At 39.9% G+C, this 26,277-nt stretch overlaps 4 protein-coding genes across 5 annotated transcripts; 3 read left to right on the top strand and 1 right to left on the bottom strand.

Moving 5' to 3' along the window:
• Window positions 1–5,066: 5,066 nt before the first annotated feature.
• Window positions 5,067–7,740, bottom strand: LOC103420347 (uncharacterized). The gene is made up of 4 exons (XM_008358409.4): window positions 7,087–7,740; window positions 5,855–5,893; window positions 5,414–5,498; window positions 5,067–5,316 (listed from the first exon to the last, which is right to left on the bottom strand). Exons 1-4 carry the CDS (start codon window positions 7,477–7,479, stop codon window positions 5,234–5,236), a joined length of 600 nt encoding a protein of 199 aa, XP_008356631.1. The 5' UTR covers window positions 7,480–7,740; the 3' UTR covers window positions 5,067–5,233.
• A 1,978-nt stretch (window positions 7,741–9,718) lies between these two features.
• Window positions 9,719–10,354, top strand: LOC114825502 (probable calcium-binding protein CML47). The gene has a single exon (XM_029104241.1). It carries the CDS (start codon window positions 9,719–9,721, stop codon window positions 10,352–10,354), a length of 636 nt encoding a protein of 211 aa, XP_028960074.1.
• Window positions 10,355–19,764: 9,410 nt separating this feature from the next.
• On the top strand, window positions 19,765–22,102 carry LOC103437830 (uncharacterized). The gene is made up of 5 exons (XM_008376335.4): window positions 19,765–19,961; window positions 20,351–20,539; window positions 20,806–21,044; window positions 21,284–21,432; window positions 21,574–22,102. The coding sequence occupies exons 2-5, from the start codon at window positions 20,352–20,354 to the stop codon at window positions 21,820–21,822; spliced, it is 825 nt and encodes a 274-aa protein (XP_008374557.1). The 5' UTR covers window positions 19,765–19,961; window position 20,351; the 3' UTR covers window positions 21,823–22,102.
• A 329-nt stretch (window positions 22,103–22,431) lies between these two features.
• LOC103437827 (agamous-like MADS-box protein AGL65) lies at window positions 22,432–26,273 on the top strand. 2 transcript variants are annotated; one of them, XM_008376333.4, is made up of 12 exons: window positions 22,432–22,572; window positions 23,141–23,326; window positions 23,445–23,504; window positions 23,604–23,622; window positions 23,755–23,819; window positions 23,927–23,942; window positions 24,046–24,107; window positions 24,658–24,754; window positions 25,046–25,093; window positions 25,200–25,327; window positions 25,442–25,865; window positions 25,994–26,273. In XM_008376333.4, exons 2-12 carry the CDS (start codon window positions 23,142–23,144, stop codon window positions 26,012–26,014), a joined length of 1,125 nt encoding a protein of 374 aa, XP_008374555.1. In that variant the 5' UTR covers window positions 22,432–22,572; window position 23,141; the 3' UTR covers window positions 26,015–26,273. The 2 variants fall into 2 exon arrangements, with proteins under 2 accessions (XP_008374555.1, XP_017188517.1); XM_017333028.3 differs by lacking the exon at window positions 25,046–25,093.
• The last annotated feature ends 4 nt before the right edge of the window (window positions 26,274–26,277 follow it).

The raw sequence follows: 26,277 nt of genomic DNA on the forward strand, positions 1-26,277 counted from the left end.
ACTGTGGTGTAAATAGAACAGTAAGATTTACGCGGTTTCAACTTTGTCAGAGATCTTTGACAAAATTGCACGCGACATCTGAAAAAGTTGGGATTACGTCTGAAAAATGCCAACGAACTTTATTCAGGAAAATCTGGCTTTTGAAATTCGGAGAGCGGTGCCTCTTCGATCTTTGAACAAGTGGCTCTGCTGCCTCTTCTTTTATAGAGACATCAATTGTGTTCAAGGGTATGCTCAGAAAGTTGCTGCCTGAGAAATTTCCCCCTTCTTGCATTTCTGAAATTTTATTTGACCTCTGTTTTTCCTTCATCATTTCTGAAAATGACTTGCCCATCTAACATTTGCTTAGATTTGAGTCTTAGGAGTGATACAGACGAGCAGCGTCATGATAATATATGGCGCCCGTCCTTCTTATCTTCTAATGGTCCTCTTACGGTTGGGGACTCTGTGATGAAGAATAACATAACTGCTACTGTGGTAGCTAGGAATCTTCTCACTCCAAGGGATAACAAGATCCTTTCAGAACGGTCTGAAGAGTCGGCCGTTCAAGACTCATTGGCTCTCAGTGTTCAGTGTGCTGGCTCTGTTTCCAATATGGGTCAACGCCTACTTGCTCAAACTCGCCAAGTTGAATTATTGATGGCGGAGGTGGCAAGTCTTAAACAAGAGATCAGAGGGCTCAAACACGAGAATAGGGTGTTACACGTGCTTGCAAATAGTTACTCTACGAGCATGAAAAGAAAGCTCGACCAACTGCAGGAATCTGAAAGTCGAATTCAAAGTGATCACCAGAGGTTTGTTGCTAGATTCCGAAAGCAACTGATGCCTTCCCCTTCTGGTGTTTTGCTAAGTATTGGGGTGTCACATGATCAATCTCCAGTGCCTCCTCCTTCTGGGGTACTTCCGAGTACTGAGGCTGCACATGAGTAACCTTTGTGAAGGCTCCATCCTGTTTGTTTATTTTAACTCATGTGTATGTATATATCTGTAATTTCTTGGAGATATTAATAAATAAGTTTTATTTCATTCAATGTATTGTGCCAAATACAATAAAGCATATACTTCACTAAGATGTGGTACTTCTGGACCAAGTATTAATTTATCTTTACCCTCACGAAGATAAATGATTATTCTTAGTGTCTTCATCATATGAGTATTCAACTCATAATCTTCAATCCATATGGTTCTTTTAATATCATAAATATCATGGATAAGATTCGTGTTGGTAGATTGTTCGATCTGCAGCTCGAAACAATAATTCCTTCAACACTTTATAATTTTTCTAGACTCTTCAGGAGTCCCAATTTAATATCATCAACTCTTCAAGAGTTATAATGTATTGTCATTGACTCTTGCAAGAGATTTTAGTATGTTGCAACAATATCATAATGATAGTACTCACTAAGGCAATTTATATCATCCATTGATATTGAGTATATAATTTATGCTTTACCCTTCGGGGGCTTACTTCAAGCAATTTGAATCCTTCAGGGATTTTCTACACTTCATGACACATTTTCCTTTGGAATTTATACAGAGCAATTTGCTCCCATGTATATTTGAGGGATTTACTTATGGAGATATGATGTGGGTGACTCACAACCCTTCATATATAATTCTCCATTTATATGAACTCGTTTACAACCTTGTGTCATATCATGTAAGTGTATTACACTGTATTACAAATGCTCATATATAACCTCATTGGTTCAACATCTTTTGGCTATTTGTATTACATTCAAATATATAGGTCCATTTTTCCACGTTCTTACAAAATTGTAATGGAATTGCCTTTCTCCATTTTGGCCAATAATTTTTCTTTTGTCGACGAACAAAAGAACGTGACTCAATATTAACACATCTCATTGATGAATTTAGTAGCTACTTGTAAAAACCAAAATTACCATTGGTTATCATCAATCCGTGATCCCATATTCTCATGTGCATGCGCATGCATAAAAGCTTTTCATTTCTTTGGATATCCATTACCTCTTCAAGGGCATGACGCTATCTCTTCCAGGATAGTCATAATTGAGAGAATGTGGATCATAACCTCCTCTTGAGCGTTATAGAGCTTGGATTTTAATCTCCACTTCCGGGAGTTGAGTCATTGGAACCTATATGTCTATTATGCTTCATGTATGAGACATCAACATTCTCATGTCTGTGGATTGTCCTATCTGGGACGTGTATCCATGCGGCGACTGTCATGCTTCTGGCATGCAACAGTTATGCTTCGGGAATGCAATAGTTCAGTAGTGCCATATTATTCTTCTTTCGAATAACTGAACCTTTTGAGTTTAAAAATCTGCCACGCTTCAGGCGTGCAACAGATAAATCATTTATTGTCTCATTATTTTATCCAACAGAGACATCAATTCTTGTAGGCACATTTGCAGTAAGTATATATGATTTCATCACTTTCGTTGCATCATTCAATTATTCATATTTCATTTTCTTATTGATTGCTTCGTGAATCAAAATAAGACAAATTCTCTTCGTTCTTCTGAAACGGTCTTTTCTCATCATTCTTTTGGAATGATATTTTCTCATCGTTCTTCTGGAACGATATTATTTTCTCCCCCTAATGGCAGGAAAATTGTCTTATCAAAATGACAGTCCGCAAACCATGCGGTAAACATATCCCCAATCAAGAATTCCAAATATTGAATGATAGATGGTGTTCAACATCAATGCCTAATCTGCAATGATGCCCCATTTCAGTACGTTGTGGCAGTCTTACAGGCACATAGACAACACAACCAAAAACTCGTAAATGTATAATGTTTGACTAGTTCCCAAACACGAGTTGTACTGAGCAATATTGATGGTTGGAAATTGGTCTCATCCGAACTTAATAATGCGTCATGTAAAATGACATGTCCCCATGTAGAAAACTGGTAATTTCGTTTTCATGAGCAGAGCGCGGGTAATCAATTTCATCCGCTTAATAAATGCTTCTGCTAAACCATTTTAAGTATGGACATAAGGAACTTCTGGTCCTTATTAAATAGTTTATGAACTGAAACTTTTATGACATTTATTATAATTAAGTTGAGGCACTGTGGCACTTCAAACTTAAGGCACTCATCAAGGAATTTCATGTCCTGATCGTCAGGATCAAAGGACTTCATGCCTGATCTTTTTGTATGATGGAACTTCGGGTCCAATCATTTTATATGATGATGATCAAGAAACTGCAGGTTCTGATCTAATCAAGGAACTCTGGGTCCTTGTTATACTCATTGTAATAAAAGATAAGTACAATAAATAAATTAAAGCAATAGACGGTAATTCCAACCATAATGAATAAACAGCATTTAAGTAAATAAAGCTTATGACAAGGGCTTTAATTCAGCACCATCAAAACTTAAAGCAATAGGCGGTAAAACCGTCCATGGTAAATAAATTGCTTTAAAGTAAATAAAGCTTGTGACAAGGGCTTTGATTCAGCACCATTCATATAAATATCAAAGCTTTAAAGCAAAGGGTAATAATTCTACCCACTATAAATAAATTGCTTTAAATAAATAGAACTTGTGACATGGGCTTTAAACCAACACCATGCACATAAATATGCCAAAACAGAAAATGCAATGATTAAGTCCTCATGTTTTGCTTTTTCATTTTCTTGGTCTGCCACTTCTTTTGTTTCATCCCTTTTATTTTTATTATTATTTCACAGTTCGAAGTCATTTTTGGTTACTCAGTAAATAATAGTAACAATAAGTTCCAATTGGGGTTCCTCCTCCGGTGAGTTTCGAAAAAGTCGAAACGGTTCCCATAAGTTTTGGAGTCAAGAGTGTCTGCAACTTATGAGAAGATCAAACCGTTAGATTTAGTTCAAAATTTAGTATGATATGGATAAGAGGATACCAAACAACTTTCGTGAAGAAACAATTTCGATTTGAGCTACCGAAATGGAGTTTTGGTACTCATAAGGTGGCTGCCCAGTTTTCTGCGGAAATTGGAAACTGGTTTGGTATTTCAGACATCTGCCACGATCGCACCGTTAACATTTTCTGAAATTTTGATATGTTGTAGATACTGAGCAGACGAACAACTTTCAAGAAGAAAGTATTTCAATCCGAGGTCCGCAAGTTGGAGTTCCGAGGCTATTTACATGGCTGTCAAATTCTCTTACAAATTTTTAGTCTTTTACTCTTTTGCTTCTGCAAAGGATGATATACAGTCATATAACAATATATATAGTTGCTTCAAGAAAATCAATTGTACTGAGATTTGAAGATGAAATGAAAATTGTTTCTTATCTGTGAGATTCCAGCTGAAGGAGGTGAACAGGATTTGTGGCGTTGTGCTTTCCACTGACATGAGAGCTTCTCGTGCTGATAACGTGTTGTAAAATCGACGGTGGGTGCAGTGGAATAAATGAAACAAGACACAAAATTTACGAGGTTCCTCTACAGTCAGTGTGACTGGAGTACGTCCTCGGGACAGCTGTGATGCTTTCATTATAATCTGAAATAATAGGAGTACAAAGATAACTCTCTCTATTATCTCCTCTCATCTTCCTCTATTCTCTCTTCCTCTTCCTTTCTTCCTTTTCCTTCTTCTCTCCCGTGAACCTCACTCACTTCATTCATCTTCTTCCTTTATATAAACAAAAGAAAGCACTATTCACTTTACAAATTTTCCACAAATGAATAGTGAAAATACTGTGCATAAATAGTAACAAACTATTCATGTGGACCATCCACATAATATTTACAACAGAAACTGCAAAACCCAGCTTTGAAAAACTGACTTTTTTCATATCTATTTTACATAAAAGTTTACCAATCACTATAATACTGTTTTTTTTTTTCAAAAGCACTTTTACAAAAAAATTTATCAAACACTCTGCTGTTTTATTTCACAGCCTAGCAGAATCAATTTTTTTTTTCAAATAACAGCTTTACCAAACCAGAATCGTGTTTTTAATACACTAAAAAATTTCTCCTACACGCATGTAAGCGATGGATAACTGTTATTACTGTTAAACAAGTACCTACCAAAAATACGGGCCGTCTATTTGTCTAGTGCGTCAATGGGAAGAAGGAAGAAAATGCTGAGACAAAATTCTCATATATTAAAAGGTAAGGGATGACATTCTGTGCAACTTGATACAAATATTTCCCATCCAATTGGGAGACACATATAGCAATGCTAGTCTCCAGTTTCCCCTTCTATCTTAGGATAAATTCTACGACAAGTTACACAACATCTTAAATTGTCATTGGATTCTACATCCCCCTGAATCTTGTCCACGACGGACATTGCCATAGGCTGACAGTTCGAGAAGATCCATGTCACGACCTGCATTTCAAAGCAATACACTGTCACTTGCTACTAAATTAGTTTGAATTCATCGCTGGAAGAACTTCCACAAGATTTTGGGGTTTCTTGGGCTTACCTGAAACCCGACAATAAGAACTCTTCTGGATGAGCTCGGCTCTAGAAAACTCAGTCCGATTTCCTTTTGATCGATTGACTGTTGCCTACAGTATGCAAGAGAAGATGATTTTATTAAGAGTAAGATGTAACATATAAAATTCATGGCAAACGTCGGTTTCAATCATGATCTGAAATTTGAATGCGACTGTAGAGTGCCAGACTTCATATGAAAGGAAAATGAGACTTTGTGGAGATCGGTCTAAGTTGTTAAGAATCCTAAGATAACTCTAGTAGTGTAGGTATTTTGGCAGCCTTTTGAAGGTCAGCAATATAGAGTAGGAATCTACTGTGTGCTAACATCTACTGGTGAAGGGTTTCTATGGAATGGAGATACCACCCAAAACCAAGATACAAAAATCGTGTAATAGTCCAAGGTTCCAAAGAGGAAGGAAGTCCATACCTGTAAGACCTGGCAATTTTCGAGCGTACTTTGTCCTCCCTGAAATGTGAAAATAAAAAAGATTAATCCTCTCTCCGAAAGTAATTTCAGGGATCAGGAGCCTGGGGAAAACAAAATAAAGAATTACATGTTCAGCTATCAAGATTATCATATTAAATTGGGATGACACAGCAGCCCATTTCTGAGCTCCTTGTTTCCTCTAACCAAGAGCAGCACAAAAGTCCACAGAACGAAACATCTTTGGTGTTGGTTTCCAGACTTTGTCACAAATTTGCGGCACCAAAACCAGTACATTTATGAGTTCACCATAACTTTTCAATCTGCACGAAACAGATTGCAGAACAACCTTCTTCTTGAAATGTGCTAAGTCGCTCCTTTTTCAAAACTAATGTCTCAGCCAATGCATATTCATCACTGGATTATCTTCTAGTGCACTGTCAATCGACTCAATCCTAATCATTTGGAGCCAAGTTGGTAAAAAATGCACCAGTGAATCAAGCCTGCATTACAGTCAGGTGAAATGATCTAGAAAATGGGATTGAATCTCAATATTCCTCAAAGGCCTAAACAAATCCTTCACCTATATTTGTATCACCATGATTAACCATATTCTATCACAGGCTAGTTTGAATTCACATAATTCCACAACACTGGTCATGCCACCCTGCCGCTCTCCACATCTATGGTCGCCATCTAAAATGAAATTTGGGACCTCGTAGTCATTCTGCTCAATCAACTGCCATAACAACTAACAAGACTCCAATTTACCTTACATGCATTTTCCATCAAAGGTGAGAAAAGCTTTCTACCTAAGCTTGTACTAGTACCTATCACCTCCAGTATCGTGCGTGCGTATATTCAAGTAGCAGTTTCATATAACCATGTTCGCTTATATAATAAGCAACGGCTGACTACATAGCTACAAAATAGCTCAACTTTGACAGCAGCATTACTAAATGTATGAAATTCAATAGCACAAGCATTTCCAAATTGCATCTTCTTTCCATACAGAATGCTAAAAATTCCACCCACAGAAATTATAAGATTCTATGGGAAAAGCCACCAAACAAAAAGCAAAGAAATTTGAATTTGTAAATATCAAATGCACCCCAAAAACAGAAACTCAATTTCCAAATCCAAAAGGAACCCACCTCACAAAACTCCAATCACAAACCAAACCACTCAAAAATCCATAAAAATGTGAAATTTAGAGAGAAAGAGAGGAATTTCACCTTGGAGTAAGGCACAATGTGATCATAATCATGACATAAGCAACCGGGGCAACCCACGAGCTTCCGAAAAATGGTGTTTCCGAGAGGGTCACGGCGCCACCGGTCCGGGTCTCGACCTTTGATCTTCTCCGCCTTGTCCCAGCACTGCTGCTTCACGCTGTACGGAAAGCTTCGTGGGTTGTTATTAAAAGAAGAAGAAGTCGCGAGCTCTTCTTCGAAGCGAGTAGTGGCAGTGACGTCGGTGACGACGAGGTCCCGATTGAGAAGAGCGGAGGCGCGAGGCTTCGGTGGGGAGCTGCTACGTCGTTCGAAACGGGCGGAGGGCGCGGCGGTTCGGTCCCTGAGTGGAGACGAAGGGCGGCTCCGCCTCTTTGACTCTTTGCTCGGCCTCATCTTTTCTCAGATCTTTTCTCAGATTATCACAAAACTGGAAAATTTGGAAAATTAAGCCATCCGTAAATGTAAAAGACGATAATACCCCTTAATGTATTTGTGAATTGGTAGGATAGAAACGACGCTATCTATTAGAGGATTAATTACAGCTGCATTCCTTAAAACTCGATTTCTTCTTACTTTATTCTATGAAACTCAAAATGTCTTTCATTTTGTCATGATATGTGAAGAAGTTGAGAACGTTATTATCATGGAAAATGTGAGTGAAGATGATGAGGATTTGTTCATTTTTATTTGTATTGTGTGTTTGTTTGCCACCCGCTCACAATGGGTGAGGCGCCCTACTAACCCTAGTATGATAGGACATGTTTAACGTGACTTCACAAAAGCAGTGAATAAATTTCAAATATTATGCCTCACTTGATCATAGCTCAATCACTCATCAATCGTTTTAATGTCCTGCTTAGTTACTGTGAACACGGAAAATTCCTGAAACGAAAGAGACAAGAACAACGTGCACAAACAAAATATTAGTATTTGATGATTTTGGGTTACAATCTCTCTCTAATTTGATCCTCTGATTCGATCTCCGTAAGGTGTTGATTTGTGGATGTTTCGTTGATCCAAGGGCCGTCGGGGCTTGATCTTGGATGAACTGTTGGAAGTTTCTTCAAAGGGCCGTGGGCTTGATCTTTGAAGGTGGATTTGAGCGGATCTTCAAGGGCTTTTGGGCTTGATCTTGAAGAAACAGTGATGAACAGATCTTCAAGGGCTTTTGGGCTTAATCTTGGATGAACTGTTGGAAGTTTCTTCAAAGGGCCGTGGGCTTGATCTTTGAAGGTGGATTTGAGCGGATCTTCAAGGGCTTTTGGGCTTGATCTTGAAGAAACAGTGATGAACAGATCTTCAAGGGCTTTTGGGCTTAATCTTGGATGAACTGTTGGAAGTTTCTTCAAAGGGCCGTGGGCTTGATCTTTGAAGGTGGATTTGAGCGGATCTTCAAGGGCTTTTGGGCTTGATCTTGAAGAAACAGTGATGAACAGATCTTCAAGGGCTTTTGGGCTTAATCTTGAAGAACGGTTGGATGTGTGGATTTGTCGACGTTTGTTGATCCAAAGGGCCGTTGGGGCTTGATCTTGAAGGTGGATGATTGTTGATCCAAGGGCCGTCGAGGCTTGATCTTGGAAGAACGATGAACGAAGAACGAAGAACACTTTCTTGATTCTTCGGGAACCTGGATGCTTGAGAGCTTCGGAGTTTCAGAGCTTCAGAGCTTCAAGGTGTAATATGAATTGGTTCCTCAAATGAATGAAATGGGCTTGTATTTATAGAATTTTCCAAGGCCTAATTTTGAATATAATATCCCAGATGAAATAAGTCGTTTCTGCCAGGTGTTGACACGTGTCCTATTTGATGACTTTTCCAACTCATTTCAATTTTCGTTGAGTTACACGCTACGTGTAAAATTTATGTAATACATGAGCGTTGACACTTTGATTTATCGGTCAATACCGAAATTTCGATGTCTACAGTTACAAGTCTACGCTACCAGACTCAATAGAATTTGGTCATTTTTACTTGGGAAGGAAGTTAGTGATGAACAGATTCAACGTCCATTGTTTTTTTAGTTTTGTCCTACAAAATCCCTTTACTAATATGGGTAATGAGTTCGATGACATTGTAAAGGGCTCTTGCCCCATTTTTTACCATCGAATTCTAAGAAGGTCTGACGATTTTTCGTCGGCGAAGATGGCGGGTCATATAAAATTCAAGACTGAAATTTCGACCTTGGATATATTTTGGCTTCTTAACATTGTGCTCACAAGTCTTCTCTCGGCAAAAGAAGACTTGAGAGATTAATTTAACTTCTTTTTCACACTTGAAATTTCTCTGCAATTTGGCCTTTCCTGCATGGGAATATGATGCATGCAAAGACCTGGAAATTTCCATGACGTAACGACTGATGCCTAATAAATTAACAAAGAAGAGACAACTAGTAGCAACTCAACAAACTTTCTCTGCAATTTTGTATGAAATTTCCTTCACTTTCTCAAAATTCCTTGGAAACTTATAAGCAACTCTTTAGGTCTGTACAAACCTACCTCCGTTCTGCTTCCCACACTCAACCCTCAAGTCTCTCAACACTCCCAAGTCGTAATTAATTAATTTACGAGCGGTTTAATTAAGCAATCTCTCTACTCTTTTATTTCGACTCGCTAGTTTTCTTCCCACCCACGACATGGAGAAGGCGATGAACGAAGGCATCGGATGCAGCCCCGTTTCACTTGTTGCACTTCTCTCAGTCCTAATCATTCTTAACTGGCTCATTGTACTGCACTTCCAATCGAATTTACGCTACTTGTTTTTATGTTTCCTTTGCGAAGTTATGCAGGTTAAGACCATTTTCCAAAGAAGTTGCACTGATGAGAAAGTATGTGAGCACAAACCATCCAAAGGAGTTGAAACCAACTCTACAACAAGTTCTGATCAAGTCCCCTCGATTCATGCCGCAGAGATTAGTTACACTCGCGAAAATGTTGTAGATGGAAAAAAGAATCTGTGTTTAGGAGAACTAGGACTAGTGATGGAGAAACTAGAAACATTAAGTGAGGGGGAGGGAGGCTCGAAGGAGATTGCTAACTTGTTTGAGGAGGTCCCAAGCTTGGAGGAAGTAAAAGAAGCTTTTCATGTGTTTGATGAGAATGAGGATGGATTCATTGATGCCGGGGAGGTAAAGAAGGTTCTCTCTGTATTGGGTTTCGTTGAAGCTTCGGAAGTGGAATGCGAAAGGATGATCAAGTCGTTTGATGATAACGGAGATGGACGCATAGATTTCAATGAGTTTGTTAAGCTCATGGAGAACAGCTTCCGCTGAGTTACCAACATAAAATGTTCACAGATTTTGGTTAAATGAGTTGCTAAAGCCGCTCGCATCCTTCTCTTTCTTTCTTTCTTTCTTTCTTTCTTTCTTTCTTTCTTTCTTTCTTTCTTTGTGTTAGTTTTAGGTGCCTTGTCAAAGCTTTGAGTATGCCTTTAGGCTCTTATAAACGATTTAATTGCTTTCATGCGTGTCATTGTTGGCCTAGTTTTAGGTGCCTTGTCAAAGTTTCGAGTATGCCTTTAGGCTCTTATAAACAATTTAATTGCTTTCATGCGTGTCATTGTTGGCCAAGATCAACATATTGATTGTTTCGTAAGTATTCGTCGAGCTTGTTTGCTTGCACGGCAACAAGTAAACTGGACTTCCTATCAAGGATTGTTTCATGGAGGGGTTAAATCCATGTCAAGTTCTTTTTCATGCCTTGGTGATAAGGAATTTTATAACTCCGCCGTGTAAGTTTATCTTACATTGCCGGTCCCAAGCCCGGATAAAGGAGGAGGGGGAGGGCGTCAGGTAGTCGACAGCCGGCACTCCATGATCACGTCGAATCCTTATGAAAATGAATCCAGAACGAAATCGCGCTAAAGCTAGGGCGTCACCCGTAAGTGGCGCGCTGTGTGGCCCGAGCACAGTGATAAGTGAGCAAGGGTCGCTGTATCTCCATCGGCACCCGGATGCAGTGTTAAATGAGCAAGGGGGCTATAGAAACTTCTTTTCGAACGACTCCACTCAAAGTTGTTTGGGAGCATATGCTCCTATCAACTTTACACGGGACACACAAAAGAAGTACTTTGATCCTATTAGACGGGGAAGGGTGAAGAAGCTAGGACAGAAGGGTAGAGTTCAAGAGAGCAAAATGCGTTTAGGAACGTGGAATATAGGAACCTTGACGGGAAAATCTATGGAAGTAGTAGAAGTTATGGTGAGGAGAAGGATAAATATTATGTGCCTACAAGAAACTAAGTGGGTTGGTTGTAAGGCAAAGGATCTAGAAAACTCAGGGTTTAAACTATGGTATTCGGGCACAAATAGAACGAGAAACGGTGTTGGCATCATCGTGGACAAGACCTTGACACAAGATGTTGTAGATGTCAAGAGGGTAGGAGATAGAATCATGGCAATCAAGATTGTAATAGGACAAGAACTTATCAATGTGATTAGTGCGTACGCACCTCAAGTAGGGTTGGATACGAGTTCGAAGGAGAAATTTTGGGAAGACCTTGGAGACTTGGTGCAAGGAATTGCTCAGACGGAGAAGTTATTTATTGGAGGAGATTTAAATGGACACGTGGGCAGGGAGACAGGCAACTATGGAGGTTTTCATGGTGGCCATGGTTTTGGGGAGAGAAACGAGGATGGGGAAGCTATCTTGGATTTTGCAATGGCATATGATCTCTTCTTAGCCAACACCTTCTTTAAGAAGAGAGAAGAACATGTGATCACCTACAAGAGTGGGTCGTCAAAAACACAAATAGATTTTCTTCTAATGAGGAAAAGGGATCGTATAACTTGTAAGGATTGCAAAGTTATACCAGGAGAGAGCGTGGCTAATCAACATCGCTTGTTGGTGATGGATGTACATATCAAAAGAGTGAGAAAAAAGAACAAGACTTAGAAGTGTCCAAGGACTAGATGGTGGAATCTAAAAGAAGAAAAACAAGTCATTTTCAAAGAGAAAGTAATCACCCAGTGTGTGTGGGATAGAGAGAGAGAAGCTAACCAAATGTGGGATTCCATGGCTAGTTGTATCCGAAAAGTAGCAAAAGAGGTATTAGGAGAGTCCAAGGGCTTTGCCCCACACCAAAAGGAATCTTGGTGGTGGAATGAGGAGGTACAAGCAAAGGTGAAGGCTAAGAAGGAATGTTGTAAAGCCTTATACAAGGATAAGACCGATGAAAATGGTGAAAGGTATAGAAAAGTGAAGCAAGAGGCGAAGAAAGCTGTGAGAGAAGCTAAGTTAGCGGCTTATGACGATATGTATAAGCGACTAGATACCAAAGAAGGAAAGTTGTATATCTATAAACTAGCTAGAGCAAGGGAAAAGAAGACAAGGGACCTAAACCAAGTGAGGTGCATCAAGGATGAGGATGGAAAGGTTCTTGCTACAGAGAATGCGGTTAAAGACAGATGGAAAGGTTATTTTCATAATCTTTTCAATGAAGGACAAGAAATGAGTGCTTCTTTAGGGGAGTTGAGTAACTCAGAAGAGTGTAGAAATTACTCTTTTTATCGTAGAATCCGGAAGGAAGAAGTGGTTGTAACTTTGAAGAAGATGAAGCATAGAAAAGCAGTAGGCCCAGACGATATACCAATCGAAGTGTGGAAAGTTTTGGGAGAGACAGGTATAACATGGCTCACTGACCTTTTCAATAGGATTTTGAAAACGAAGAAGATGCCGAATGAGTGGCGAATGAGCACTTTGGTGCCTATCTACAAGAATAAGGGCGATGTACAAAATTGCATGAACTATAGGGGTATTAAGCTAATGAGTCATACAATGAAGCTCTGGGAGAAAGTCATTGAGCATAGATTGAGGCAAGAGACACGGGTTTCGGACAACCAATTCGGGTTCATGCCAGGGCGCTCAACCATGGAGGCAATCTATCTCTTACGAAGATTGATGGAAAGATATAGAGATGGGAAAAAGGATTTACACATGGTCTTTATAGATTTGGAAAAAGCGTATGATAGGGTCCCAAGAGACATTCTTTGGAGGATTTTAGAGAAGAATGGAGTACGAGTAGCATATATCCAAGCTATACAGGATATGTATGAAGGAGCAAAGACTGCCGTAAGAACTCATGAAGGACAAACCGAAAGCTTTCCCATAACTGTAGGATTACATCAAGGCTCATCCTTAAGTCCTTACCTTTTTGCGTTGGTAATGGATGAGTTAACAGGACATATTCAAGGTGATATTCCTTGGTGTATGCTTTTCGCAGACGATATAGTGTTGATAGATGAAACTCAGGAAGGGGTAAATGCAAAGCTTAACCTTTGGAGAGAAGTGTTGGAATCTAAAGGTCTTCGCCTAAGCCGATCAAAGACAGAATATATGGAGTGCAAGTTCAATGCAAATGGAGGCCAAAACGAGTTAGGGGTAAGGATTGGAGATCAAGAAATACCAAAGAGCGACCGTTTTCGTTACCTAGGATCTATCTTGCAAAAGAACGGAGAATTAGATGGAGATCTCAACCATAGAATACAAGCTGGATGGATGAAGTGGAAGAGTGTATCCGGCGTGTTGTGTGACCGCCGTATGCCACTGAAGCTCAAGGGAAAATTTTATAGGACGGCAATAAGGCCGGCGATGCTGTATGGCACAGAATGTTGGGCGGTGAAGCATCAACACGTACACAAAATGGGTGTAGCGGAGATGAGGATGCTTCGCTGGATGTGTGGGCACACGAGAAAAGATAAGATTAGGAATGAGGATATCCGGGGTAAAGTAGGAGTAGCCGAAATTGAAGGAAAGATGAGAGAAAATCGGTTACGGTGGTTTGGACATGTGCAAAGAAGGCCTACTGACGCTCCGATTAGAAGATGCGACTATAGGACAGAGGTTCAGGGCCGAAGGGGTAGAGGAAGACCTAGGAAAACTTTGGAAGAGACCCTAAGAAAAGACTTAGAGTACTTGGATCTAACGGATGACATGACACAGGACAGAACACAATGGCGTTCTAAGATTCATATAGCCGATCCCACTCAGTGACTTGGATTTTCCAAGTCTCCAACCGAGAAGTTTTCCTCACTCGGGAAATTAAGGGAACACTACCTCAACCTATATGCTCCACTCACAAAGCTTCAACATACAAGCTTCAACAAAAGAAAATTAAAAAAACTTAGCGAAGAAGGCTTTGGTGTATTTAACACAATACGTTGAAATGAAGAAAAGCTTATTTATTGATATCCTCGATAAGTTACAAATATGTACATATACTTGAGTCAAAATAAACAAACAAGAGGGAGCCTTCACAAAGGTTGCTTAGGAGAAGTCTCAGCAGTCGATAGAGCCCCAGAAAGAGAAGGCACCGGAGGGGGATCATTCGGAGCCTCAGTACTGGACAAAACCCTAGAAGGAGGAGGCATCAGAGGTTGATCATTTGGAGCTTCATTACGCGGTACAGCCCCAGAAGACGAAGGCAATAAATGCCTTTGGAACAAACCCACAAATCTCTGATGATCAAGTAAAACCTGACCATCAGATTCCTTCATCTGGTCAAGCTTCCTCTTCATGTTTGTAGCATAGTCATGTGCGAGCCGGTGCAACTGTTTATTCTCATGCTTGAGCCCTCTAATCTCCTGTTTGAGACTCATCACTTCAGCCGCCAATGATTCAACTTGGCGGGTTCGAGCAAATAGGCGTTGGGCCATATTAGACACAGAACATGCACACTGAACACTGAGAGCCAGAGAATCCTTAACAGCCAACTCATCAGACCGTTTGGAAAGTAGTCTGTTATCTTTGGGAGTGAGAAGGTTCCTGGCCACTACCGCAGCGGTCATATCATTCTTCATCATGGAATCCCCAACGGTAAGAGGACCAGTAGGGGAGACGAAGGATGGGCGCCATATGTTGTCTGGAGAAGGCGGGGCTGCCTCTTCAACAAGGTTCAAGTCAAAACAACGGTCGGAGGGGCCAGACATTTTCAAATGTGTTGAAGAGAGAAGAGGTCGGACAAATCAAGATCTTAGAAGTGCAAGAATTTAGCTTCTACTAGTGGATCTTCAAGTGTGCTTTGGAACTTAATGTCAGCCCCTATAAAAATCTGCACTCGACGAAGCTTCAAAAATCGAAGAGGCGCCTGCTCAGAAATCGAAGATGCGTTTGCTTTCTCAAAAGCTGGGCTGCTCAGAGACCACGAGGGTCGATCTCAGAAATCGAAGAGGCGTTTGCTTTCTCAAAAGCTGGGCTGCTCAAAGACCACGAATGCCGATCTCAGAAATCGAAGAGGCTTGCTTTCTCAAAAGATGGGCTGCTCAGAGACCACGAGGGCCGATCTCAGAAATCGAAGAGGCACCTACTTTTCCAGCCTTGTCAGCACCTGTCACACGCACACTCAACTTTGTGGAAATTATGGGCATTCTGTCGAAGATTTCTGGCGAAGTAGAAAGCACATGAATCGTACTGTTCAATCACCCACTTCCCACACGCAACAGTAGCTCATGGGTACCACAGATAACTTTGCCAAAGTTCTCTGACAAAGTTGAGACACGTGAAGTTTGCAGCTCCCACTACATCGCTCTGACCAAGAAGGGTAAAAGAATTGCAAAGAAACAACACTAACAAAGTTTAGACACATAAATTTTGAAGGTCTAGCTTCCATATTATTACCCACAAGGGTAAAGGAATAGTACCACTGCTGGATAATTGGAATGTCCCGGTGTGTCAACCTCTGTGCTTCGTGGCAAGGTAGACTAGCAAACATGCCCAACCTTTACTCACATTCGAGAAAACACTCCCAACAAGATTGCTTGCTCCAAAATCGAAGAGGCACCGCCCTCCGAATCTCGAGAGCCAGACTCCTAACATGATTACTTTCTCAAAAATCGAAGAGAGGGTAAAGGAACAGTACCACTGCTGGATAATTGGAAAGTCCCTGTGAGTCAACCTTTGTGCTTCGTGGCAAGGTAGACTAGCAAACATGCCCAACCTTTACTCACATTCGAGAAAACACTCCCAACAAGATTGCTTGCTCCAAAATCGAAGAGGCACCGCCCTTCGAATCTCGAGAGCCAGACTCCCAACATGATTACTTTCTCAAAAATCGAAGAGATGGTAAAGGAACAGTACCACTGCTGGATAATTGGAAAGTCCCTGTGTGTCAACCTCTATGCTTCGTGGCAAGGTAGACTAGCAAACATGTCCAACCTTTACTCACATTCGAGAGACACTCCCAACAAGATTGCTTGCTCCAAAATCGAAGAGGCACCGCCCTCCGAATCTCGAGAGCCAGACTCCCAACATGATTACTTTCTCAAAAATTGAAGAGACACCGCTCTCCGAATCTCGAGAGCCAGACCCCCAGCAGGATTGCTTTCTCAAAAATCGAAGAGGCATCGTTCTCCGAATCTCGAGAGCCAGATCCCCGACAGGATAGCTTGTTCGAAAACCGAAGAGACACCAATTTCCCAACTTCAAGAGCTGGATCTCCTTGGATAAAGCTTGTCTGTAATCTTCACACGCAACATCAGCTTTCCAGATACCACGCACAGACCACTTTTTCAAAGTGCTCTGACAGAGTTAAAACATGTGAAGCTGGCAGCTCCCACTACCGTGCTATGACCAAGCAGGGTAAAGGAATAACATTATTACTTGATGTTAGGGAGACTCCTATATATGTCGACCTCCATCCCTAATGGACAGGCAGACCAACAAAAATGCTCAACCCTTTCTCTTATCTGAGAGGGCACTCCCAACGAAGCCTTTCGAAATATTCAGCTTTCTTTCCCCCCGATAATACCTCTGTAAACAAGCTATACTAGAGCAAGAATATCTCATATCATCAGGGTTAAAAGCAAGAGTATCCCATATCATGCTTTTTCCCTGTCTTTTCCTTTGGCCTTGTTCTTACCTGCAAGACAAGGAGAAAGAGAGCAATCAGTCAGCACTTGGAATCAAGCTTCCAGCCAGGAACTGACTGCCTGGAACCCCTTACCTGATTACTTACCTGGCATTGCTCTCGAGTACTCATCTTCAACATCTTATGCTTCCAGGGAAGATACCGCATCTGCCTGAGGAACAGATAGGGCAAGTGAGAATGATACAATGAAGCATGTGGAGACAAGCGTAACAGCACACGTGCCGATACATCCACTACTTTGTCAAAAGCAAAAGTATCCCATATCAGCAGGGTCGAACGTACTCTAGATTTGATGGACTTGTTTTGACCCTCAAATTCTTCAGTCGACCTTATACTCTGGAGGAAACCAGAAAACCCTCCAGCCCAGTTCAAGAATAAGCCTGTGGAAAGTTACTTCTTCAAAAGCAAAAGTATCCCATATCATCTCTTCTCATTTTTCTTCTCTTTATCCTTCATGCTGCCTGCAAGATAGGGAGAATGTGAACAATCAGCCGGAGCTCTGATTGCTTACCTTGTCTGTCACCTCTTTCAGCAGATCCCCTAGCTCGGCGACTTGGGGGACTCCTACTACATGGTTTGTATCGCGCTTGACCAAGCATGAAACTACAAGTAAGCTTCAAGTGAAATTGATACATTACCTTGTGCATCTCCACCAGTTACAGATACCACCCCTGGATGGAGGAAGAGTACTTCCAGAGAAGATGCCACATCTACCTATGAGACAGATAAGGCAAGTCAAGACGATACCACATTCCGGTACTTAGAAGTTTCGTGGCTACGAGATCATTCTCCCACAATATTTTCTAATGTCATTTGTACTAAATCATTCACTTGTACTCACTAAAGGAGAGCTTGAACCTATGTACTTGTGTAAACCCTTCACAATTAATGAGAACTCCTCTATTCCGTGGACGTAGTCAATCTGGGTGAACCACGTACATCTTGTGTTTGCTTTCCTATCTCTATCCATTTATATACTTATCCAACTAATGACCGGAGCAATCTAGCGAAGATCACAAAAAGTGACCATTTTCGCTACCTAGGATCTATCTTGCAAGAGAACGGAGAATTAGATGGAGATCTCAACCATAGAATACAAGCTGGATGGATGAAGTGTAAGAGTGCATCCGGCGTGTTGTGTGACCGTCGTAAGCCACTGAAGCTCAAGGGAAAATTTTATAGGACGGCAATAAGGCCAGCGATGCTGTATGGCACAGAATGTTAGGCGGTGAAGCATCAACACGTACACAAAATGGGTGTAGAGGAGATGAGGATACTTCGTGGGATGTATGGGCACACGAGAAAGGATAAGATTGGGAATGAGGATATCCGAGGTAAAGTAGGAGTGGCCAAAATTGAAGGAAATATGAGAGAAAATCGGTTTCGGTGGTTTGGACATGTGCAAAGAAGGCCTACTGACGCTCCGGTTCTAAAATATGACTACGGGACAGAGGTTCAGGGCTGAAGGGGTAGAGGAAGACCTAGGAAAACTTTGGAAGAGACCCTAAGAAAAGACTTGAGTACTTGGATCTAACGGAGGACATGACACAAAACCGAGCGCAATGGCGTTCTAGGATTCATATAGCCGACCCCACTTAGTGGGAAAAGGCTTTGTTGTTGTTGTTGTTGTTGTTGTTGGTGATAAGGAATTTTATATTGATGCCAAGAGAAGACCACAAACTGATTAGAAGTGATCTAAGTCAGTTTGCAATCTTCGTTATGAATGTAAAAGCAGTAAGTGGAACAAAACAGAATATAAGTCAATGGATGAATGTAAAGAGCTGTAAAGACTTGCTGAACATTAATCAAAAGCATAGTAAATTGCATAGAAATATAACAACTTGAAAATAAACAATTAATAAAGTAATCAGACAAAATTAAACCTATTCGGGCAAGTTTTACCTAGAGTCGGGCAAACTTGTCCACCGATAGGGGAAGTGCTAGTAAAGATAGAAAGCGTTTGTGGAAGAGATTTTAATACAAGAGATTGATAATACAAATAATGAGAGCTATAAAGGTAAAAGAGTGTCTGAAGTACAAAAGGAATTTGTAAAAGTAGGCTTGCAGAACTTTGAGTATGTTGAGTTAAGTGTCCCTTTCTTCTTCCTTTATGCTCCCATTTATAGAACCGACTCTTCGTTCTAGAGTAAGCTTTTCTCTCTAAGTTCATTCCCTCTAATTTAAGTTACTGATGTGATTGTTGTTAGATGATGAGTTTTCCCTTGGTAATTCGAGCTTTTATCCTCTCAAAACTACGAGTTTGCAACTTTTTTCAAAAACTGGGCTGGGCACTATTCATTTTGCTGAGAACCCATTAAACTTTTACACTTAAATCCAGTGTTTCCGGATCAACTAGAATGTTGTTTTCATGTCCTAGTAAATATATGAAATCTGATCAAATTGGAGAGGTAGATAAGATTGAGCAGCAAACCAATTGCACTAGCACAAAATTTTTATCTCCAAAAGTAATTAAAGTCTCAAAACATAAAACTTCCAATAGCTACTATAGTTAACAAAACCGACCTAACTAAGACAACCAAAGCTCAATAACCTGTAATGAAAATTAATGGTCAATAATTTTTCTTAACTTTCCGACGTGGGACAACACTCCATATCCTCGTACTGTTGCACTGACTCTGCAAAAAGTGATAATCTTTGTGCTTAAATTGGTAGTGAGAGTAGAGTTGCTAGTGAGAGTAGTTATCGTATAAAAGCGTAATGTACAACTTCGACGATGTAAAAAGGCTTTGTTGGTAAGAGTAGGTATTGTGTTGGAGCGTAATGTACAACAACTCCTATGAAGTGAAAAAGTTTCCAACAAACGAATGGGCCACCATCCGTTTTGTTGTCGAGGGTTGACAATTGGGTCGACAGTCTTTGGCCCAAATTTTCTTCATTCCCGCAATGAACCTCTGTCGACTTTCAGCACCATTACTGTACCTGTCACTCTCTCTCTCTCTCCCCGCCGCAGGGGGCAGCTCGCCGGTGTCGTCGCCCCTGTTTTCGACCCGATAAAGGTAAGAGCTTTGGCCTTTGATTTCCATATTGTTAATTGTATGTTATTTTTTCCTTCCCAATTGACATAGTCCGATTGTGTGGCTAAGAAGAAACACAGATTCATCTTTTTGTTATCGTTTTTTATATAAAGATTTCGGAATTTATACTGTGAATGTGTGTGTGTGTGCGCGCGCGTGTATGTGTGTGTGTGTGTGTATATATATATATATATAACTTGGTCAGAGGAGAAATAAGCAAAACCCAGTTGCATGCTGTTACCCAATTTGTATTTGCAATCAAAGATGGAAGCTTTTCTGATGAATTTTTACAGTTTAATTAGCTAAAAAAGTGTTTAGTTTCATTTTCTGTGTGGTGATTTTTGTTTCTGTGGATGTGTTTTGATGGATAGGATGGTTTCAATGACTATTCCTCAAGGAAGAAACTTTGGGCTTCCATTCATGAACCTTGTCAGATTAAAGGGAATTCCCATTCTCCAACAGCTTCATTTAGAGGAGCAACTGCTTCGGACCTCGTCCGATAATTGGTGCATTATAAATGATGGAACTAATGATCCCGCTATAGTCATGGGTGTTTCGGGGTAAGATGAGCTTCAACACTCCTTGTGACCTTGTTTAAGTTTGTTGGTTCTTTCCTTGACTACCATTACCGAGCTAGTAGCAAACACGTAGATGATGTTGTCGTGATCTGTCCAAGATACGAGTGTCATGCTTGGTCAATCGTAGACATATTTTCCAAATTACATGATTCTGGCTGTGCTCATTCTCTTAGGTTTGTGATTTTGTTATTTATTTAACTCCTTTTTTGTATTGGAGATTGTAAAGGATCCGTGTGTGTTCTGCATAGAAAACCTGCAGAGCTTCTTGAAATTGATTTGGTGTTACGAGACCAGATTCCCGTCATTAGAAGGTTTACTGGAGGTGGTACTGTTACTGTTGATCAGAATACCCTATTTGTCACTTTCATATGCAACAAGGATGCGGTTCCTGGCTTGCAACCATATCCTCGACCTATAATGTCGTGGAGTAGCCTAGTATACAGCAAAGTGTTTGAAGGACTTGCTGATTTTCAGCTTCGTGAAAACGGTACCTTAACTAACCTTTTCTAACATTATTGGTGCTTTAGGCTTATAAGATTATGTGTTTGTTGTGTTTATTACCCTGATTTGTTTTCTTTTTCTTACCTCTTTTGTTTCTTGCTATTTGGATTCGAATTTCTCGATGCAATTTGAGGTTCTTTATTTGATGTTTTCTGTGTGGTATCAAATGTTAGTTTTATGTTTGGACTGTGCCCTAATAACATAATTGGTCCTATCGGAATGTAGATTATGTATTTGGTAACCGCAAGTTTGGTGGGAATGCTCAATCTATTAGTAAAAACCGGTGGATCCACCACACTTCCTTTCTATGGGACTATGAGGTTAGGAACATGGCATACCTGAAGCATCCAAAACGGGTTCCTGAATATCGATTGGTATGTTATGTGTATCAATGTGTGTTTCAAATGTGCCTCAAAGAAAATCTCTGAATTTCACAGCTTAAATAGCCTATTAGTTTATTGCTTGTCATTGAGGCCTATATTTTGATGCTAATATGCTATCTATTTCCTTTGCAGGCAAGAGACCATTTAGAATTCATATGCCACATGAAAGACTACATCCCAAGATCAGTTTTTCTTGAGAAAACTGTTGAGGCAATCGGAACCCATTTCTCCGTGAGACCCGAACAGTCGGACACCATTGAAGCTACCTCGAATACGAAGTTTGTACCCTCAACTAGACTTTTGACAAGGCAGGAATTAGAGGAAGCAGCAGCTTTTGAATCTCAAGCTGAGAGAAATCTCACTCAATCATTGTCATTGTAATGAAAGTGTGAATGCTAAGAAAGACTCTTAAAAGTAGGACTCTCTGCCACCTTATGTTTTTGACGCAATGTTTTATAATGTTGGCACAAGAATTGACGTTAAACTGTGAGGTAACACAAAGTCCATGGAGCTTCACACTGTTGAGAGAGTCTAGTTAGCATTTCTTTTTATTATTCATTAACAATTTTTCAATAAATGTAACCTTTTTTTTCAATCAAAACAAATGTTATATACCTTTTTGGACAATGAATTATATGTCAGTCCATTTTTTTCTTGGGAATTTGCAATGCAAGTAAGTTTTTAAATACATGACCATCGGAGAACTTCAGTACACTTGGGATGCTATTTTCGTTATTACAAACTAATCACGTATTGCCACGTAGTATCTCAACATAATCACATATTTCATTATGAAATGCTAGTAATGCGTGATTGGCTTGGAATAACGCGGTATATGCAAGTTTCTCAACTCGACCAGCCTACCATGTTAACCGCAAAGAGAGCCATGTAGGCTTTCTTGGTGGAGAAGCTTTTCGCATTCCCAACCCAAGATTTTTGTTGTTTTTTCCTCTTTTCATTCTCGGTGCCACTGCAAACTCACAAAGCGCACCGTTCATTACACCTCTCTCTCTCTCTCTTTCTCTCTCTCTCTCAACACACTCTGTCTCTCTCTGCCGCAGTAAATTTCTGGTGGTGGTTCTGCATATTTTAACGACCGAAATCACAGCTTGACCCGTCGTCTGCAAATTCGTAAGCTTTCAATCTTAACACCCCATTTCCTTCCTTCCCTCCATGTTACTCTGCTATTACTTTTTCTGGCTTCCCCTGTATTCGTTTTGAATTTCCCTTTTACCATATTCATAAAAATGTCACCTTTTCACATTGATTTTTAATATTTCTCATTTGGGTCCACGCTTTTGTGGATTTTTATTAAATTTTTTGTTGTTGATTTCGTGGATTATCATCTTTTGGGATTGCAGACATTTGCTTGTATTTGTCATTAGGTGGTCGTTTTCTTTCTGGGATTTTAAGGTTTCACGAGATTGTCTGTTTCACGAGATTGTCTGCTTTTGTGATAAGTAGCCTCTGTTTTTCTGCACAAAACAATTAATTGTTCAGAATTGGGGTGGAGTTTGTTTTTTTTGAATAAATGGTTATCAAGTTCTGGTTCCTGGGATGAAAGCTGCATTTGGAGAAGTGCTTTTTGTTGTGTAATTGAAGTGAGTCAATGTGCATTTCAACAAGAAACAAGAGTATTGAGAAATTTTCGCAGTTGCGCTTCGTAAGATTTTCGAGGGGTTTGCTTGTTGGATTGCAGGATGGGAAGGGTTAAGTTAAAGATAAAGAAACTAGAGAGCAGTGGGAACCGGCAGGTTACGTTTTCAAAACGGAGAAATGGGATCTTGAAGAAAGCTAAGGAGTTATCAATCTTATGTGATGTAGATATTGTCCTTCTCATGTTTTCCCCCACTGGAAGGCCTACATTATTCCAAGGGGAGCGCAGGTATTGTAAGCGGAAAGTTTACATTCGTTCTTTGATCACGATTTTGCAGACAACCTAGCAGTAAACTTTCTATATCATATGCTAATATAGCTCCTTTGCTTTCATGATAATTTTTCAGTAATATTGAAGAGATTATTTCAAAGTTTGCGCAATTAACTCCGCAGGAGAGGGCAAAGAGGTACTACAGTACTTGCAACGAGATTCTGACTTTCTCATTTTCTAGCTGATTTAGTTTGGATGGCATTACAGCTAACTATTTGTCCATTTGTCTTAACAGGAAATTGGAGAGCCTTGAAGTAAGACTTTCACAAATAGCATTTCAAACGGGAACATTTGTTTCTCTTGCTTTTGTTGTATCAAACGAAAACTAACTTATGTCACTTCATCCATTCTATACTTGTATTTTGGTGGTCTTTTTGTGGATATAGGTACTGAAGAAAACTTTTAAGAAGTTGGATCATGACGTTAACGTACAAGATTTCATGAGTTCAAGGTATGTGATTGTTTTTATATAATTTGTCATTTCCTTTGAGTGAAACCTACGGGGATATCTGATGTGGCCCTTTTCTTAATGTTCTTTTTCCCTTCTGTTTCTTGCAGCTCTCAGACGGTTCAGGTATATATTCTTTACCACCAATACCAATACCAATTATAAATGCTTTTCGATTTCTTAGTTTAATTACGACGACTAATGTTTTGTGATAATTTGCTATTGGCAGGATCTGACTCATCAAGTAATGGTATTGCAAGCCCAACTTACAGAACTCCATAGGAGACTGAGGTGCACCTTTGGAGCTTTTGGTTGTTAAAGTATTGCCTTGTCTTTTTGGTCTTGATGGTCAAATTACTAGCATATTACATTGTGTATTTTAGACAATGTAAATTTGATATTAGGGCATTTCAAAGTATGAACTTGATATGATAAAGGAAACAAATAAGCAAAAGTGGTTTAAGTTGCTTACGAGTGTAGTTTAGGGATTCACTGCCCAATTTGGGGGTCAATTTGAGTCTTATTTGTGATTTTCATGTCATGGGTTGAGTTGCACATGCTGTATCCTAATAGCAACCAATATGTAGTATTCAACGGGTTGGCTAGTACGCAGATAACTTGATGTGTTGGACCTTAGCCACCCTAAGAAAATTGTATAAAAACTCTTTTTTCTTTAATTTTCTTGTGTGTTCTTGGTTATATTATTTTTCTCTTGACCTGTTTTCCTATTAAAATTTTCATTGAATTTACAAATGAATATCGGATTCCAATATGTATTGATCAGTAAGATAAATGCATATAAAGAATCCATGTGATAATCAAGCTGTTGCCACTTTTTCAGCTTATGGAGTGACCCAGATAAGGTTGACAATCTTGAACAGCTTCGGCAGATGGAAGACATGCTTAAGGAATCAATCAACCGAACACGTCTGCATAAGGTATCATTTTGTTTTTCAAGTTACAGTAGTTGCACAATAAATTCTAAGGCTTATGCTGTGAAAGAAGAAACAACGAGGGCTTTACAGTTTTGTATACCAAACAGCTGAAAAGTAATGATGAAGTATGAACAGTGATATATGGCTTTGGTTGATTTTGGTGTCATGGTGAGTTTAAGAAGCCATGACTTACCTGATCCGCCTACGCTGCTACTTTGTCTACCTGCTTTGATAGCAACTTATGAGGGGGTGGCTACTGAATCGATGCTAATATTTGATAACTAAACTTGTTAGGAAAATTTGGGAAAACACCAACTAACATCACTAGATTGCACAAATCAGGTAATATATACTTTAGCTGATGAAGAATTAATTCTCTCTCTCTCTCTCTCTCTCTCTCTCTCTCTCTCTCACATCTAATCTGAAGCTTTATTTTTGTGTATCAAAGTTTCAAAATGGAATGCCTTCGTCTTTCTTAGTTGGTGGTTCGCAAGAAGCTCAACCTATAACTTGGCTTTTCAATAGCGACAATCAGCACATGATATTACCGAATGAGCAGAACTATCTGCCACATAGGTTAGTTTACTGCTGTTATGCATCTACCATTGGATATGCCAAAGAGCCTAATGCCTGAGAACTTTCTTTCTGATAAATTACTGATGCTATGATTCTCTCTCTCTCTCTCTCTAGAGGTGTGGAGTGCTCAACAAATACCACAGTTCCACATTATATTCGTTACTTTGGCACTGGGACTAGCACTAGCTCTAGCACCGGAAAACAATCTGAGGCTGGTGATCCATTACAGCTAGATACTATGGGACAAATTTCTAATATGGAAGGAGGCGGTGGCTTCAATGAGTTTGACATTAATGCTTGTTTAAGTACGGAATCTGGTGAGCATTATGCGTATCCAACATATTGTAGTTCTAATGTGCCAGACGATAAGAAAGTGAAGCCGGAGAATGAAATGAACGTACCAGCAAATCCAGTGGATTATCAACTAAGTAGCAACTTTGAACTGCCAAGATCCTTGTATGAAAATGATCATCATGCTTGGCTTTCTTCGCCTGGCCCTAGCGGCATTGCTGTGTACAAGGAGAATACCTACCAGCCGGTGAGCATTCCTTCCATCGATGTTTTTCATTCTGTTTTGGCAAGCTATGAAATAACGGATAAATTATTGGTCTTTGTATATTATCATTCCATTGATGCCTTGCGGCTCTTTGTTTTCGTATCTTGTAGCAACCAAACGTGAGATTGTAGCTGACAAAATCAGGGAAGGATTTACAGGCGCCACGCACCGTGCAAATGATGTGAGTTGTGAAATGTTAACAGTTATCTAAGATATGTATTGATGCTAATAGGCTACTTGGGGCATAGATTAAATCTGTATATATACTGTACAAGACATATAGGATCAGAGTTCATCTGTATACTAACATGGTTGGGTTCCTTAGAGCAACCACCACTTTTGTAAATTATTACTCATAGAAAATGAAAGCAAACATGATGGATTTCTTGAGCTA

The sequence above is a fragment of the Malus domestica genome, chromosome 06 (genome assembly GCF_042453785.1).
Source record: "Malus domestica chromosome 06, GDT2T_hap1".
Classification (NCBI taxonomy): domain Eukaryota; kingdom Viridiplantae; phylum Streptophyta; class Magnoliopsida; order Rosales; family Rosaceae; genus Malus; species Malus domestica.